General features: G+C 43.4%; 1 protein-coding gene across 5 annotated transcripts in view; it reads right to left on the bottom strand.

Moving 5' to 3' along the window:
* Positions 1–6,315: 6,315 nt before the first annotated feature.
* The window catches only part of ESRRB (estrogen related receptor beta), a 127,072-nt gene continuing 116,822 nt past the window's right edge, over positions 6,316–16,565 (bottom strand). For all 5 annotated transcript variants that reach the window (XM_041427608.1, XM_041427583.1, XM_041427599.1 and 2 more), the window contains one exon: positions 6,316–10,729. In XM_041427608.1, coding sequence (XP_041283542.1) covers positions 10,485–10,729 — 245 coding nt within the window. In that variant the 3' untranslated portion in view covers positions 6,316–10,484. The remainder of the gene's footprint in view (positions 10,730–16,565) is intronic.

The raw sequence follows: 16,565 nt of genomic DNA, 5'->3' as shown, positions 1-16,565 counted from the left end.
CTGTGAAGCATAAAGCTATCTGCAAAGGATGATTGATTCCTCAGCAAAGTCTGAAGCACAGAGAGGCTGTGGTACTGTTTAATGTTCCTTTTGGATTATAATTATATATTTTTCTCTCCTGTTTGTTTCAGAGGTACTATGCGTTCCTGACTTGCTGGGTAGCCAGTTACCTGATGAGTCCTCATGGAAGAGATGATTATTTCATTTCTCCATCATGGGTAGGAGGTCATGCAGATACTTTTGTGAAGGACATCTAGCCAGCTCTGACCTTGTGAAGCATTGTCCTAGTGCAGATTAGTTGCTCTCTCTTGGCATTTAAAAGGTGAATTGCAAGTATTCATAGACATAGCCCAGACAGTTTCTTTTGCAGTTTCCGGTTTTGACTTTTTTGAGTCTGCCAGATGAACAATTTGTGCTGTGGAGGATGCAAAGCCAGATTCAGTGAAAAAGGCATTTGCTGTGATGACCTGTGTGAGAATTAATGTAACCAGCAGAGTATGGGACCTGCTACCAAGGAGGTGACAGCATCAGCACTTAGCATGATGTCACTGACAGCTCAGGGTAAGCTATTTATTCCTTTATTGGAACAAATAAGACACACAGCAGGCAGCTGTAGGGAGCCTGCTTGTGGAGATACCTTAGCTTGTGAAAATGTCCAGAGGATTGACAGGAGCAGCTTAGCAACATGCTCTAGGACACATAGCAATCACAAGCTCCAGAATGAGTCATTGTTGCACACTTTTGTGAATGTGCTCCACCTGAAAGCAATACCCAAAGACAATTGTCAAGTTCCAGTCCAAGCTAATTCAGCCAACACAATGATTAAGTTTCTCAGAATTTGAGAGTCCTAGGTATCTTCTATATATTAGGTTTTCAGTCATTTTTTACTTATTTGAAAGCCCCATTCCCTGGCGAAGAAGAGGTGAGCCAGGGGCCTGCTGTGTGTGCAGTGAGCAGCCATGGAATGAAAATAACCCTGCCCAAAATGCTTGCAATGGGCAATGGATGGCAGAAGGAAGTGCTGAGCTGTAATGGCTCAGTGTGCTGGGCAGAGGGGTCATCCAGCTGCAATCTCTCTTACAGAGTTCAGAATACACTCAGGGTGTGTTCCTCTCACACACTTTTACTCTGCTTGCACTTTTACTCTCTTGCACAGACTGGTGGGCTCACAGGAGATCTGCAAAATGGTGTCACATTTGCTTATCTATCAATTAAAATTCTACATAGTATTTTTATAGTTAAGATGATAACATTATAATTTTGGTAAACTCAAAACATTTTATTTGCCTGTCCTTAGAGGTTTTGTTTGTCCCTTACTCATTTACAGATGACAGTACCCAGTCCTAAGGTAGTCCAGGCACTCTCTTTTTCTTTTAAAAAGGTGGAGTAGTCTCTTGAGTCAAGCAAATTGAGAAACAGAGCCTAATGTATGTCCAGGCAGGCTTTGCTCTTTTTCACTGGTTGTTTCTCTCATGTTTACATTTCTAGGCACATTTAGAAAGTGTCTGTGATTTATTTATAAAAAAGTTTTTATTTTCTGTGATCATTTAGTGTGAATTTCATAGCGTTTCTATAATTGCTATAAATCAGTTTGGATTAATAACTGTTTGCAAAGGAAACACAGTATCATGGGAATGCAACTGTTCTGGTTAAAGCACTGGCAACACCACATGTGGCTGTGTGCTGCTGCATGGCCTCACTGGCTTATGCTGGCAGGATTTTGAGGTTCTCTTGAGTTGTGCAGTGGAGCCTGAGGTGAACGTGGTATTTCTCTGATTTGGCATAGTTTGTCCAATTATCTAGAGCTGCTGCAGCAGCTGCTGTGATCTAATCTGGCTGGGGACGTAAGTTTGAGGATGATAGGAAAGGATAACACCACCTAAAGGGCATCAAAGGTGTAATTTTACAAATATCCTCCTGTAGCATTTCCTTTGGTTTGGAGAATATCATTTAGGTGACATTGCATTTCTTGCATTTCTTGCAGCACTGGAAAACCAGGACACCTGAGCAAAGCTTCAGCAACGGGGAACAATAAACACTGTTAGCTGGGGTGACTCTCTTTCCAAGTGGAGGGTGTCCAGAGCAGTGATCTGGCTGCCAGCCACAGGGGACCTTGTTTTAAGGAAGCTGGAATAGTCTATCCCAACAGAGGTCTGGAGAAGTTCAGTGTGACTGGCTGCTACAGGGGATGCCACTCATGGCCTCCTCAGCCACATGTTTCTGGCAGTGCACCAGAAACAGGACAGGAGGAGGGAACCAGGAGAAAAAGAGATTGTCTAGTAGTGTAAAAACCAAAACTATATCCAAGCTAGCCAGGGAAACAGGCTGGATCAGAGCAGGAACCTTGTGATGGGAAATCTTAGATCTGAGATGAAAAGATGAAATGTGCAGAAGGAGTGATTTAGGGTTTTCTGCAGCTAGAAAAAGTAAATCTGAACTAGAAGAGCTCAAGAGAGAAGAAGAGCTGGGGATAGCACCCCTCAAAGCTGATGTCTGTGCCAGTGCTGGAAGCATCACTCCCTTAGGTCACTGCTGAATTTTTGTGGTTTAATGACAAAACCAGTGGGGGACATAAGTGATTACCCGAGTCTTGGTTACAAGGGTTCATTAGGTCAAAAATTATTTCATGAAACCATACTTCCTAAGACTGACCCAGAGAATCATTTATTTGTAGCAGCATTAACTACTGATAAAAATAAAACAAGGGTTTGGTTGGTGTGTTTGAGTTTAATAATGTAAAGAGTAATAGAAAATTATTTGCAGCATTGACTGCTTTCAGTGCTGCAATGGAAAAGAATTTGCAATGCTGGAATTGCAATTATTGAAGGTGATTATAATTTTGGCTTCAGTTAAATAATTTTCATTCCAAGTATAACACTCTCCACTCCAATGAGATTATTTATAACTTATGTATTGCACTTGAATTAATTGGCATATGGTGCAAATTAACCCCTCTCAAAAACATGATTTATGTGCTTTGTTCTAACTGATCTATTAAATGCAGCTTTGTTTTATGTTGATTCTTGCCAATTTAGGCAAAGTGATTTGAGTTTCCACTGTCCTGGCTTCTCTTTATCTGATCACTGCCCTGCTCTTTATAATTTAACAATTGCAGTTATGTCAGGGATATATGATAAATCTTATTGAAAATATAATGCCAGTTTCTTAAAATCAGAGGAAAAAAAGTATATTATTTCATCAAAATAATAAACTTGTTTCTGAGCCTTTTTATAGAATGGTCAATGTGCTGATTTTAAGCACTTAAAGAAGTAAGAGGTTGGTATTTCTGAATTAAGCAAGCTGGGACTTCTAAACAGAAATCAACTTCTTACTGTGCAATAGGAAGAAATACATTAAAAATTCTTTTATTCAATATGTCAAGAAATGCCTTAAAATATGCAGGGTTTAAAACAGTAATTTGTATTATAATAAAAGGATTACATCAGAAAAGCTGACTTATTAGTTTCCTTTGTTTTTCAGGTAGATGAAAAAGAAAAATCTTGAGGGAAAGGCTGCATCCATATAAAGGAGGAAGGATTCCAACCTGTTATTGGTATTATTATTAGGAAAACATTATTTAAATAGGCTAATCTTGTTTCTAAGTTACTTTGAAGGCAATTGTGAGCTCCAGTAGTGCTGTGAATGAAAACATAACTAAATAATACGAGTCTGTACATTTGTGTGTAGCTAGCTACAGCAAGAGGGGTCTCTATATGTCTGTGGATCTCAGATAGGGATTAGATTTTTGTACTTGTCTTTAAAGGATCAAGATCAAGCAGAGGAAGGCAGCCATTTCCTTTCTCATTATCACATTTTTCGAAGTTAATTGGTGCTGAGTGTACCCAGGGAATGGGTAAAGCTGGCAGCCACACTTCCTCCCTGAGAAGGAATGACTGTGGGTGAAATCAAGACACCCAGAAGATTGTGAATGGTAAGGAAAATTGAGCAGGGTCTTTGATCCTTAAATATAAGGACCTTTGATCCTTAAATTGCTGGGAGACTTAATTATACTCCTTTGCCATGTTTTTACATTCTTCTCTGGTCATCTGCTGCTGACCGCGTTAGCAGAGAGGGCTGGTGGGTCTGTGGTCTGAACCAACCCAGATGTTCCTGCATGTGCTGTGTGTGCTGCCAAGAGATGGTTGCAGGAGGCATGTGACTAATTATATTTATGAAGGACTGTGAAGCACTGAAGTCTTTAGCAAATCTGTGATATGTCACTGGTAGCTGTTTTCTTTCTCCTGTTTTTCTTGCACAAGATGCTTTGAGCCTCTAGCCAATTCTGATCCTTCCTGAGATTTCACTTATAATTATTTGGGTGCTGCGGCTCTCAGCACACTGCTAGGTTAGTCCTCCTGCTCCCCAGGCACAGGTGTTCTGCTTTTCCCATGGTGTCATTTCAAAAATGCTGCAATGGGAGAAAATGTCTTTCTAAAGGAAGCCAGGCACACAGTGTATGCTCTCCAGCTTTCCATTACTGGAACTTGAACATTAAGATTTTCTGTACCAACCAATGTTTGCTTTGATTTCCTGTGTAATACCTTGGCCTGAAAGAGAAAAATCATCATAGAATGATAGAATGGCCTGAGTTGGAAGGGACAGTTCTCTTGCTGATTTTCCTTTTATTTTGTGTGTAGGTAGCCACAAGAAACTACTGCACTCATGTTTTAATATTTGAAATTTAAGAGCATGTTAAGTTAAATATGCCCTTAACTGTGGTGAGAGAAATTTTGTTTAAACTTTGTTTAGAGAACTCAACATTGATTAGTAAAGAAACCTGTTTCCCTCTCCAGCTAGTCAGAGAAATGAGAGTATTTTCCTAGTATTTCCTGTGAAGCTCATCTGTAAGAGGAAGTATCAGCGTTGGCCTCAGTTTCTCTCAATGCTACATGGGCTTTCTATGAAGACAGTCCCCTTCTCTTTCTTTCTTTAATTCCAGTGTGAGTGAACATTAGTTAGCAAAGTAAGGAAAGCCTCAAACAAACCTAGAAAAAGAAGGATGCCCAGGAAATGCCAGTAAGGCAGCTATCTTTAAAGTAAAGGACTGAGGAATGCTAACAGCCCTTAAATGGTGTTTGAAGAGTAGTGCTCAAGCTCTCTGTAGTCTGCCAGCTATCCTTACCAATCTCTTGACACCATCAGTTCCAGTGCCACATGAACTTTTGAGAACCCTAAAAGCCACACTTTGCTATATTTAATCTGAAGTAAGATCCATTTTAAAGTCCTGCTAAGGTGGCCAAATCCAAACCTTCTGTGAATGGATACAGCATCCAGAGGACATGCATGCAATGTAGGAGGGCTCTGTGTGACTGTGAGTTGCTATGTGAACTTGGAAGGGGATTGTGTTGGTTCCAAGACTGCATCTGTCTTGGAACAGATGCTGCTGACTTTGGGGCTGGTGGTAGCTGTTTCCAGTGTAGAAAAAGCTTGTCACACTTCACGTCCCACTACAGCTCTGTGCTCATCTTGTTTTTTCATTCAGGCTCATTTTTAGCCCATGGCCTTTCCCACTGGCCACCACTATTCAACCACCACCTCCTCTTCAGAGGGCAGGCTGAGCAGCCTCTTGGTTGCCTGGTTTGATATGTCATTAGGACATTAGCAGTGTTGGCTGGGGTGTGTTGGAGGTGCTTAAACAGGGTGAGATGGTGTCTGGTACCGGCAGAATCAGAGGTGGAATGAAAACCTGGGGTCCTTGTTTCTCACATCTGTGCCCCAGTGCAGCGTGCATTTCCTTCTGCTTTCTCAAGCAGCTATGAGCTTTCCCTCTTGCACTGCCTGACCAGCAGATCAGTGTGAATGCCACAACTTTAGCACTTGCGTCCACTTCATAAGCACTGGACAGCTGCTGTAATGCTTGCAACACTCATGATGTCACTGCTGGGTTTAAGCCAGTGGTCTATTTTATGATTAGAGGTTTTTCTTCACTGGAACGATTTCAAGATTTTTTCATCACTAGCTCCTGTTTATCCCTTGCACCACTGAAGTGTAGAACATGGAAAGAAAAGAGTGGGGGGGGGAGGGAAGAAATAAACTGGTCTGTGGCAGAGACTGGCAACAGTGTCTGTCTTAAAAGTTCTCATCAAAGCTCATCTCATAAAAACTCAGAAGCTTGCTGAGATTTTTTTTTTCTTTTTTATATGGGAAAACATGAAATGAGCATTTCTAAGTGAGAGGGCTGGGGGTTTCCTGCTCTTCCACAGCACATAGAGACAGATCACGCTCTCCCCCCACTGGTCTTTTCTCTGGAGCCACGTGCATCCCAAGGGACAGAACAGAGCAGTTTCTAACACAATAAACATTACTCTGTCTGCATTCGTTTTTACATTTCTTTGTTTTATTTCTTGGTTTGTTTGAAATGACCTGTACCACAGGAATACAATTTATTTAACAGGTTGTTATTTTTTTTTAGGAGCAGATAATAGTTAAGTAGATACTGTTTATTTCACTGACTGTCTATGACTACCTGCATCATTCTCACAGCCTCTGTCTCTCTCTGGCTTCTCCATGTAACCCAGCCACAAGATCAACAGAGCAGCCTTTGGCCATATGATTGCTTATAGCTCCAATTGGTAATAAAAGCTCAACATGTTACATTCCAGGGTCTTTCTCAATTACTTGCCCCTCTAATAGCTGCTTACATCTTTCTGGTGAAGCATGTTTTATTTTATATATTTATAACAGTTAATAAAAAAAAGGTGACATAGCTTACAAAGAGAAAAATAATGCCCCCTTAGCATGAGCAATACTGCAAGGTTCTGATTGTTGTGGGGATGTTTCTTGTAGCTTCACAGTTTTGCTGCGAGGTGTAATGCCCAAGTTTCCCTAGTAACCTAAATTCAGAGTGATAATTTACCTTTTAATTGATCCCCATGAAATTTGTTTTGCATTACAGGTCAGACACTGCTGTTCCCAGAGAAGAATGTGCCCAAAACAGAAGAGCTGGTCACTTGGGAAAAACTGCCTTTTGTAGTAGCTGACTGGTACATGGTTTCTGTTATCCACACATGCAAATCAGGGGCTGGAGCTGCTTTTACCACAGTTGCTGGTATGGGTTTATTCACCGTCACTGATACACTTACCTCTACTGCTTCCCTTCTCTTTGTCACAGAGCCCACCTGAGTCCCAAGGCTCAAGCTCCATCATCTTCTGCCCCATGAAAAAGGACAGCTCTATGACACTGACTCTGTGAATCCCACATTACAAATGAACAGCATAAAGACTGCTGACCCAAAACCCATCTCCTAGTTCATGTCTCACCTTCCACATCCCCAGACTTTTTGTAAGAGACTGTGAGCATTCAAAGACCTAAAAAGTTGCTGAAGCTTCATTTCCCACTTCAAAGTGCATTGCGGGAACTACACTGTTGCACTCTGCAATCCCAGCCCGTTGTGTAGCTGGAAATTCTCCTCGGCTGTGTCAGAGTGATAGCGCTAATGATGCACAGAAGATCAGAGTAACTGGAAAGAGATTATTGTGATTCTTGCACTTGCTTGAAGGGCTCAAGAGACCTGATCTGCTTCCCAATTTAGGATGGTACAAGCCTTTTAAGGGTTAAATCTAGACAGGTGTTTGTGTCCTAGTTCCTGGGTAAGAGTTTGCATTCCTTGGTTAGAGAGTTTAATATATCCTAAGTACTGTCTGGTTCACTTCCCATCCTATTTCAGAAGAAATGCAAACATTTCCCTGCATATTATCTTCAAGCAATGGAGAGTATTTGGATGGGCTCCAACATTATGCAGCTTTAATGGAGAAAGAAGTTCCTGGAAAAAATGTATTTGGTATCTTCATATTGCTGTGCCAAGGCAGGAGTTGCCTCCATCCCATAGCCCTAATCTAAATAGCCAGCAGTCTCTGTAAGCTAGAAGCTAACTCGGCTGCTCTCCTTAATCATGTTTTGTAGATAGTTTCCTGTTATGGAGAGCAGGCTGAGTTAAAATACAACAAAGCTAGAAGAGCCTTTTGGGGTTGTTTTTGGGTAGTTTTGGGGTTTTTTTGAGGGGGGAGATTGGGTAGGTATGTTGGCATGCGAGTAGTGACCTTTCTGGCAGGGCCCATCAGAATAAGAATTGCTTCTTAGGATCTTTTCAACCCATTTTGGGAGGACAGCTGTCCCCCCAGCACAGCAGGGAGACACAATGTGCTGCAGCTCAGCTGTGGGGCACTTAGCAGCATTGCATCAGTGCTCGAGTGAGTCAAACTTACAGGTGATAATGCAACCCAGCACATCTGTGAAAGCAATTATACCACAGCCAGAAAGAGCTGCCAGAGTGCAGCACATGGCAAGCTGGCTCTGTAACGGTGGCACGCGTTTCACTTTGGTCCCTCAGTCACAGGTGGGTACAGGGATCATGAGTGCAACCAAAAGCCTCTCCTTTTCTCCCCAGCTGCCTTTGGGAGGGAGTGGGGGAGAGAAGCACAAGTATCCTCTGGAAGCACAAGGCTACTGTGTGATTGCTACTGCTGTGAGCACAGAAGGAGTCCCAATTCCAATGTGCCTTCTGCCCCAAGGTCTCTGGTGGTTTACTAATATGCCTGAAGTAAGAAAGACAATTCCTTTATCAAGTGAGTACAAAATGAGTGACTGTGTAGCATAGGAAGAACTCAAAGGAAATGAAATGGAACTAACTTAAGTTCAAGGTGTGGGCTGGCTATGAGAGCTGAGAGGTCACCATGCAAACACGCCAGTGTCTGAGCCTGCCAGGGCAGGGTTCTGCAGTATTGACAGCCCTGCTGGGACACACTCTGCTCCAGCAGAAAACAAGCACCTCAAGTGTTTGTTTTCACACACCTCAGCCCTGGTTTGGAAGACTTCCTCCTGAGGGCAATTTACTCCTCTGACACATCACATTTCTCTTGGGGAAGCCAGGAAGGGATGGAAGCTTGAGGAGAACAGACACAGTAGAATTAGTGGTGTCTCAAATGTAGATCAGAGGATTTTTCTCACCACTAGTGCCATGCTGTTGACCACAAAAAAAAGAGAATTCACTCAGGTTTTGTCAGCTCAGGATGGCTTAAAACTAAGTGACCTAGAAAATAAAGTTTCAGAGAACACCAACAGTCAGTTTTGTCAGTCACCTACATTCCCCTCTGGCTACTGGGAATGCAGCAGTTATGGCTTAGGCAGCAGATCTAAACCAGGTCTTGGAGACAGTAGGAACCTGGTTACATAAGAGTAAATAAACACTCCCCCTGCTCTTCTCCCACCACCTGAAGGTCAGGTATTTGCTTTCTGATCAGCAAGAGAACCTCCTACCAGCCCCAGGTATAATATATGCTAGCTCTTTTCCTGCTGTTGAGGATAATGGGATGAGGCAGGGGAAGACAGTAGTTGGAATATCAGGGGTTTCATGCCATCCTCTAATTTATTTCCCTAGCCTGCCACAAGAAAGCAATCTCTCAGGCTCTAGAGCTGCCTCCTCTGAAAAGCAGTGCCCTTGATTTCTAACTAGAATTTGGCAATAAGCCTAAAGTCTCTGTGGAGCCAAATAGCTCTAATGAAGTCTAGGAAAGATCTGGTTTGGGGTGTATTTATACTTGGGCAGTAACCATGCAGACAAAGCCTTGTGTTCTCTGCCACAAGGAACAGGTGGGGAATGGCACTCAGCTGAGCTGAAGAGGCAGGTGTGATATACTATGGGGTGAAAAGTGTGGAAGAATTGTAGTTAGCACCACATAGGAGAGGATGCAGAGATTATCAAGTCAACCCAGCACTGAAGCATAACATCAGGCTCTTTTCTCTTGCCATTTGGGAAAGACTTGCATTTTCTCAGGGACATACATCCTACCTCTTCAGGGGCCTGCAGGGATTGTACATGGGAGGGACTAGCCAGGCGTAATGACACACTGTACAAGGTCGCAGAATATCTTACACAATTAGGAGCATCTTTCCCAGTAAGAAGTGGGGCCTGTATGTACAAGTGTTAGAGGAGTCTGGGAGGCAGCCTTTTTGTTCAGGAGAGGTTCAGCAGCATTGTTCTCCAAAGGAGCACCTACTCTATGGTAAGAGGCAGAAAGGTGACAAAAAGAAGGACCGTGGCTGCTTCCCTTTCTAACTGACCCCTCATAACACCAGCAGATAAATTTTATATTGACTCTATTCTTCCTCTCTTCCTGCTTCTGTCCCCACCCCCCCTCCAGAACTGGCAGAGGGTGCTGGGGAGCAGGCAGCCTGGACAGCGCTGAGAGCATCACTGATCAGAGGGGCTGCGCCCCCATGATGCCTCAACAAGTGCAAGAGCATAATCTGGTATTTCCCACAGAGAAAACAACAAAAAAAGAGAAACAGGTGACTGATTAAAAGTTTTCCCCCTCCTGTACACAAGATTCTGCAGTCACGCCGACAGATAGACATTAAATAATTCTTCCATAATAAATGATTGGAGATAAAAGCCGGCGGCGGCTGCTGCTGTTTGGATTGCTCCATTGTCTGCATCTTTGTTTCTAGTTTGTTCCCCGGCCACTGTCGGCTGGTGCTGGGGCTGTCAGACCTTTGCCTCTAGCATTTCTAGGAAGAGTTTATGCATGGGAACCTTGCCCTGCAGTTTGATGCTGTAGAAGTGCTGCACAGCTTTAGCAGCCGTCTGCCGCAGGAGGGGCAAGGTCAGGAGCAGCTTGCCTGCTCGCCGGGGCTCCTCATTGCGCTGACTCAGCTCGTAGTCCTGCAGGGCTTCGTGGAGAAGGTCCTGGAGTTTCTGCACTGCATCCATGTCCTCTATGTGCATGGAGTCTGGGGTGAGGGAGAAAAGACAGCAAACAGACAAATCAGACAGGAGAAAGGAAATCCTTTACGGTTCTGAAGCTAATGATGTTTTCCTTCCTTCTTATCTGTTTTTGTGGGGTTTTTTTGAGTTGTTTTTGTTCCCCCCCCCCCCCCCCCCACCAGGCAGGGGGTGAAGGGCGTTGTTTAATTTGTTTCTTAAGCAGAAAAAACCAGCTAGGTGTGGTGCCGTTGCATGAAGTCTGGCAGCAGCCCGGTGTGCTGGGCCTAGCAGTGCAGAGACAGCAGGGTTGCCAGGGGTAGGTGGGTGACACACGTGCCCTGTGTGCTGCCCATTTTGCCAGCCACCCCAATGCAATGCAGGGGTCAGGCAGGGTCCTTTGTGATTTGCACTTTCACTTGCCCTCCGTGCTCCTTATGGGGAGAGTCACCCTGCAAGGGGCAGCAGCTGCCGTGCTGCCGCTTGGGAGCAATCTCATTAAGAATAATTAACGCTGCTGCAGCACTTCATCTGTCTAAACTGCCTAATTGCCGTGCAGCTGCTAAGGGTGTTAGCAAGACAGAAAAGTCCCAGTAGGTCACAACCAGTGTGCCCAGGGGTGTTGCCAGACCCACCTTTGTGCATATGCCCCTGCTTTCAGAGACTGCCAGCAGCTGCTCAAGGAGCTTCCTGCTGAAATAAAGGAAACCCACGCCTCCTGCAAGGCCTCTTCCCTCAGGCTGCCAGTCAGATTTCTGTGAGCTGGTGGAGGGGTTAGCAGGGTTTGCAAGGCTCCTTGGTGTGTCTGTGAAGCGAAGGTAGCTAGCTGATAAGGACCCAGTCCAGGGCTGAGATAAGGAACCTGACTGAACACAGACTGCTAAACTTGTGCGTAAGTCATGGTGTGAGAGGGCAGCACCGAAAAGAAGAGAGGCACAGCATCACCAAAGATTTTCTCCTTTTTCATCTTGTTGATACATGCTTCCTTCTTACAACCATGACAGAGCTGGAGACTGATGCCTCATCTTCAGAGACTTTTAATCAATACTGAACCTATTGGTAAGGGTTCCTGCCACAAGGCAACAAATCAGAAGCAATGGCAAAGAGACAGTATGGCAAGCACACACGCACACATGTAATTGCACCGCCTACCATCACAGCCTGGGCTTTGCTTTGTGGCAAAGTAGTCTCACTGTAGTCTCAGCCTACACACAAACACAAATGTGAGGGTTCCCCAGAGTGACAGCAGTGAAGAGGAGGAAAGCTAACTGAAGTGCCAAAATCTCTCTAGAAACATGTGTCATCTTTATGGAGAGCACAACACAAATTAGAGACTGTGAATTTTGTATGATACATTTATGGTAAAAATGCTATTTATGATGCATGATTTATAAAGTATTACAACAGTTGGGAAAATATTATGTCTAGCAAGAAAGCTGTTTAAGAAGCTGTTTAGAAGGAATGCACTAATTAAGAAAGTATTAAAGGGGAATATTCCCAAGAAGCCTACTGAAGAACAATTCTTGATACATTTACACTTTTTATCCAAGAGACCAGGGAAAGAAGCTCAGAAGAGGGCTGCTAGGTCATCACAGTGACCTAAGCCAGACACAGAGGTTGATTCTGAAAGTAGGGAGGAAGAAGCATGTTGCCAAGTCAGTCTGGCAACTTCTCCCAGCCAGGTAGCACCTCTGAAAAATTTCCATACACAGTCCTAGAGAAGTGAGTGGGATCTGTTTCCTGCCAAGTCGCAGAGGTCATTTTGAAGACTGGAAGTATCAAAAGCTGGAATGTCCTCTCTCCTTTCTGTTTAATGTCCTTCTGGCTAGGGGCACAAGGGGGAGAAGTAACCACAGCCTGTCAGAGTTTGCAGATCCCAGCAGGTGCTAGAATTACCATGCAATGAGCCATGCTTCAGGGTGAAGTGGGTGCTCTGCTTTTGGGTACTGATGCTACTGTACACTAGACAGAATCCCAAAACTGCCCTTCCGCCATCTGGCTTCTGTGAGGTGACAAGACGTAACAGCAAACTAAGTGTATACAGTGAGAGAAACTGGGGAAATAAGGATCAAAGCCTGCCCCACCCCCACCACACTCTGCTGAAAGAAGCTCAAAATTGGCAGCTGACTGCAAAAAATAAAACAACATTGCAGGATTAATTTCCTTGCAATCCATCAGTGAACTGGTGTCAATGGCATTGATAAACTGTTAATTACGAAATCAATAGCTATGAATTTTTACAGCTATCAGAGCACTGAGGTGGGGGCAGTCTGCCTAACCATGTCCCTGAGGGTCAGCTGGCCTAGAAGCTGGGCTTCATACCAGAAGCCCTTCTCCAGCACTGCTGGCATGGAGTACAGAGCAGGTGTGAGAATCGACAAGGTCCACTGCTTCCTCACCTCTGTTCTTGCAGCTTCTGACAGGAAAGGGAACCTCACAGGACCCATCAGTACAGAATTTGCTATGCATCCCTTTGCCAGGTCCAGACATTGCTCACTCCATCTTAGCATTAAAATGCATTGCAGAAAAAAAAAAAAAGGGAAATAAATTTTGGCCACTCTGGGATGTCCTAAAATGAATGTGTGCTGTATGCTAACCTAGAGGGCTCCTCAATACATAGGTTGATCAATTTCCTAAGGAAAGAGGACCTACAAACGCTTAAAAATGGACTGCTGACTCTGAAGGGTAACAAGTTAGGTCTACATCACCTTTACTCTGTCAAAAAATGGGTGATCATATTGTCTGGGACTTGCCTGCTACTCTGGGAATTAGAAATTCATTCCCCAGCTCTCTAGAATGCACTTACTAGACAGAGATCCCTTGAATTATCTTTGCCAATCCCAGCAGCTGTGTTGGTGGGTCACACCAAGGACTCAGAGATCAGCCTACTGTCAGCTTCTTCTCTAGTCAAGAGTGAGTGAGCTCCCACTTCTGTTTTCATTTGTTTGACTCCCTAGAACCAAAGGGTCAGTATGCACAGGGCTGCCTAAGTCCCTAGAACTTGGGCTGCGTGAGCAATTACAGCCAGAATTTATCTGTGTGGGAGGGAAGGCAGAAAGCAGTTTTAGGCAGCACAGGTCTTAATCTAGGTGTTCATCTTTAAGCCCTATCTCTGATCCAAGGGAGCTGAAGCCTGGCCCAAACTGCTTTCCTCCCATTTTAGGAATTGGCTGTCTGCATGCAAGCACACACATGCAGGCTCTGTAAGTTTATCCCTGTCAAAAATACACTAAGAAAAACAACTGGCATTAAAAGAATGTGAAGGTTCAATGTTAAGTTACAACAGAAAAATACACTTGCCCTATTCCAGCTTCCTTACCCATGTGTCACGAGAAGCTTTAATTACATGAAAAACAAAATCCCATGCTTTGCTTTCACATGTTTCAATACAAATAACAAAGCAGGACTTTTGTGGATTATGCTTCCACATAGCTACACTTCTAGCTGCACTAGGAGAAACCAGTGAAGTCAGAGTGATTTTTTCCATCCAGCTGAGAACATGCTTTGGCCTGTGCCTCCTGACCCTTACCTTGGTTTCTTTACTCCACTGGAAATGGAACCCCAAAGCATCCAATGAGTGTTGGTTGTTCTGCTCTGTCTTTGCTCAGTGTTACTCCACTCCTGTGGAGACTGTCTCATAAGGTGTACTCTGGGGTTAGTCCTGAAAGCTCAGTGAGCAACAACAGCAGAGAGTGCTTCTGTTGCTCTGTGAAGAAGTTGACAGCAGTGTCCAGAGCACGGGCCAGGTAAATGTCCCAGTGTGGCACTTCTCCTGTCACAACTGCTACCTTAGCACTTCAGCCTCTCTGAGGAGCCCTTCTTCCTGTTTAGTCCTGTGACCCTCCTGGCAGACAGGTTCTTTAACAAGTTGATTATATCACCCATAGCCACCATTGCACAGAGGAGAGAGGATAGCCTTGGCCATTTGCCCATCCTGGTTCACTGGCAAAGTCAAGGCAGCAATTAAAACTAAAAAAGCACTATATGAGAAATTGAAAAAGGGAACAAAGTTATGAAGTGCAGAAAAACCATAAGGGAAATGAAGGACATAGGAGGAAAAGCCATGTCTAGAAGGGCTAAGGACAGTAAAGAAGTTTTATAAATATTTAAGGAATAGAAGAAAAATGATCATTTGTAGGGGGGCTCTTTTCAGCTGGAGATGATTAACCTGTTAATAGCAGTGCAGAGTAGATACAAGTCCTCTGTGAGTATTTCTGTCTTATTTGGAAAAGAGAAGCTTTATATACTGTGTTATATGAAGATGATGAAGACTTCATAATCTGTTGTTTATGAAAGAAGACATTAGAACTATTAGGACAAACTTCACAGCAATCAGTAGAGCTGGATAACTTCGCTTTAAGAGTTCTAAAATTTCTGGCTGGGGGTCATCCAGGGCAGATTAATGATTAGTAAGTCTTGGTATTTTTACAAAATTCAAGATGACTGCAAATGTTCTAATGATGTATATATTTTCCTAGGTCTTACCTGATAATTTCTATGCTAGCTTGATGTGAACCAGGGCAAAAGAAGGGAAAAAATAAGATGACATTCAATTAAGACTAATAAGATGGCATTTATAAGACATGTAAATGTGGCACTTAGGGACATAGTTTTGCAGTGCTGGGTTAACAAGTGGAAGTGGTGATCTTAAAGGTTTTTTCCATCATAAATGATTCTGTGATTTTACTGCCAGTCAACATGATACTTGAGAAGAGAGGTCTTGTCAAACAAACTTGATTTCATTCTCTGATGAGATTACATGTTTTGTTGATAAAGTTAACTGCACAGATATAATAGACTTACGTTTTTATAAAGCACTTGGCTTAAGACCACAGGACATTCTCATTAAAAAATTAGTACTATGCAATATCAATAAAGAACACTTTCAATTGATTAGTAACTGGATAGATGACAGATCTCACAGTAGCTATCAATGGTGAATCATCCCTGAATAAGGAGTTTTTTCATGGAAATCCACAGGGATCAGTAGAAAAATCAGCTGCTACTCAACATTTTTATCAATGAGCTGTAAGGATATTTCTTTTCTTCTATATTGCTATTGCTAAGGAGTGGATGGATGGCAAACAGGGACAGAATGGTGTAAAATGGTGAGGCAGCCTCACAGTAATATATCCATAGCCAAGGAACACAACTGTGGAGCAGAAAGTTTATCATGTCAAGCTGTCAGGTATAAAAAGACCCAGAGTCATAGGACCCAATTCAACAAAGATCATTCTTTAGAGGCTGAACTCAAGCAAACAGACATTAAGATATGGTGCCTTTTTTGTTTGTTTGTTTGTTTGTTTGTTTTTTAACTCAGAGAATGATTAATTATTAGAGTCAGCTGCCAAGCAAGATGAAGATTCCCCCTCTTTTAATCCTTCCAGCTTCACACTGAGTGTTTTTCTGTAAAGTGGCTTTAGCCAAATACAGATAATGGTTTCAGGGCTGGGCTACAAGGGTGAATTCTGTGACCTGCATGATGCAAATTTGGCAAAGAGATCTGATGTGAAACAATGAGACTCAGGGGATGTAGAGGGAGCCCTTGTTACACAATAGCTTTAGCAGTTTCCCTTTCAGATGGGACTCCTGAGAAAATCTGTGTCTGGCTGGCCTTGATACAATGCAGCCTTGCTGGATTGAGGGCTGCAATCTACATCCACGCTGTGTCCCAGTTAAAGGGGGATTCAGTGTCTCTCCTACCTCAACATCCCCAGGACAGGGCCAGGCAGCCCCAGCCCCACAGCTTTTTGAAACTGGGATGAGAATTTCCCTGTTTGCTGTATCTAACCAACACTATGGAGTTTGATGCAAGTGTGGCTTCCATTTCTGAGTTCACAGCACTGGAGTTAGCTTGCTAGTGGG

This window comes from Onychostruthus taczanowskii, unplaced genomic scaffold (assembly GCF_017590055.1).
Source record: "Onychostruthus taczanowskii isolate IOZ18803 unplaced genomic scaffold, ASM1759005v1 scaffold1, whole genome shotgun sequence".
NCBI lineage: Eukaryota > Metazoa > Chordata > Aves > Passeriformes > Passeridae > Onychostruthus > Onychostruthus taczanowskii.
This window is presented reverse-complemented; position numbering and strand designations above follow the sequence as displayed.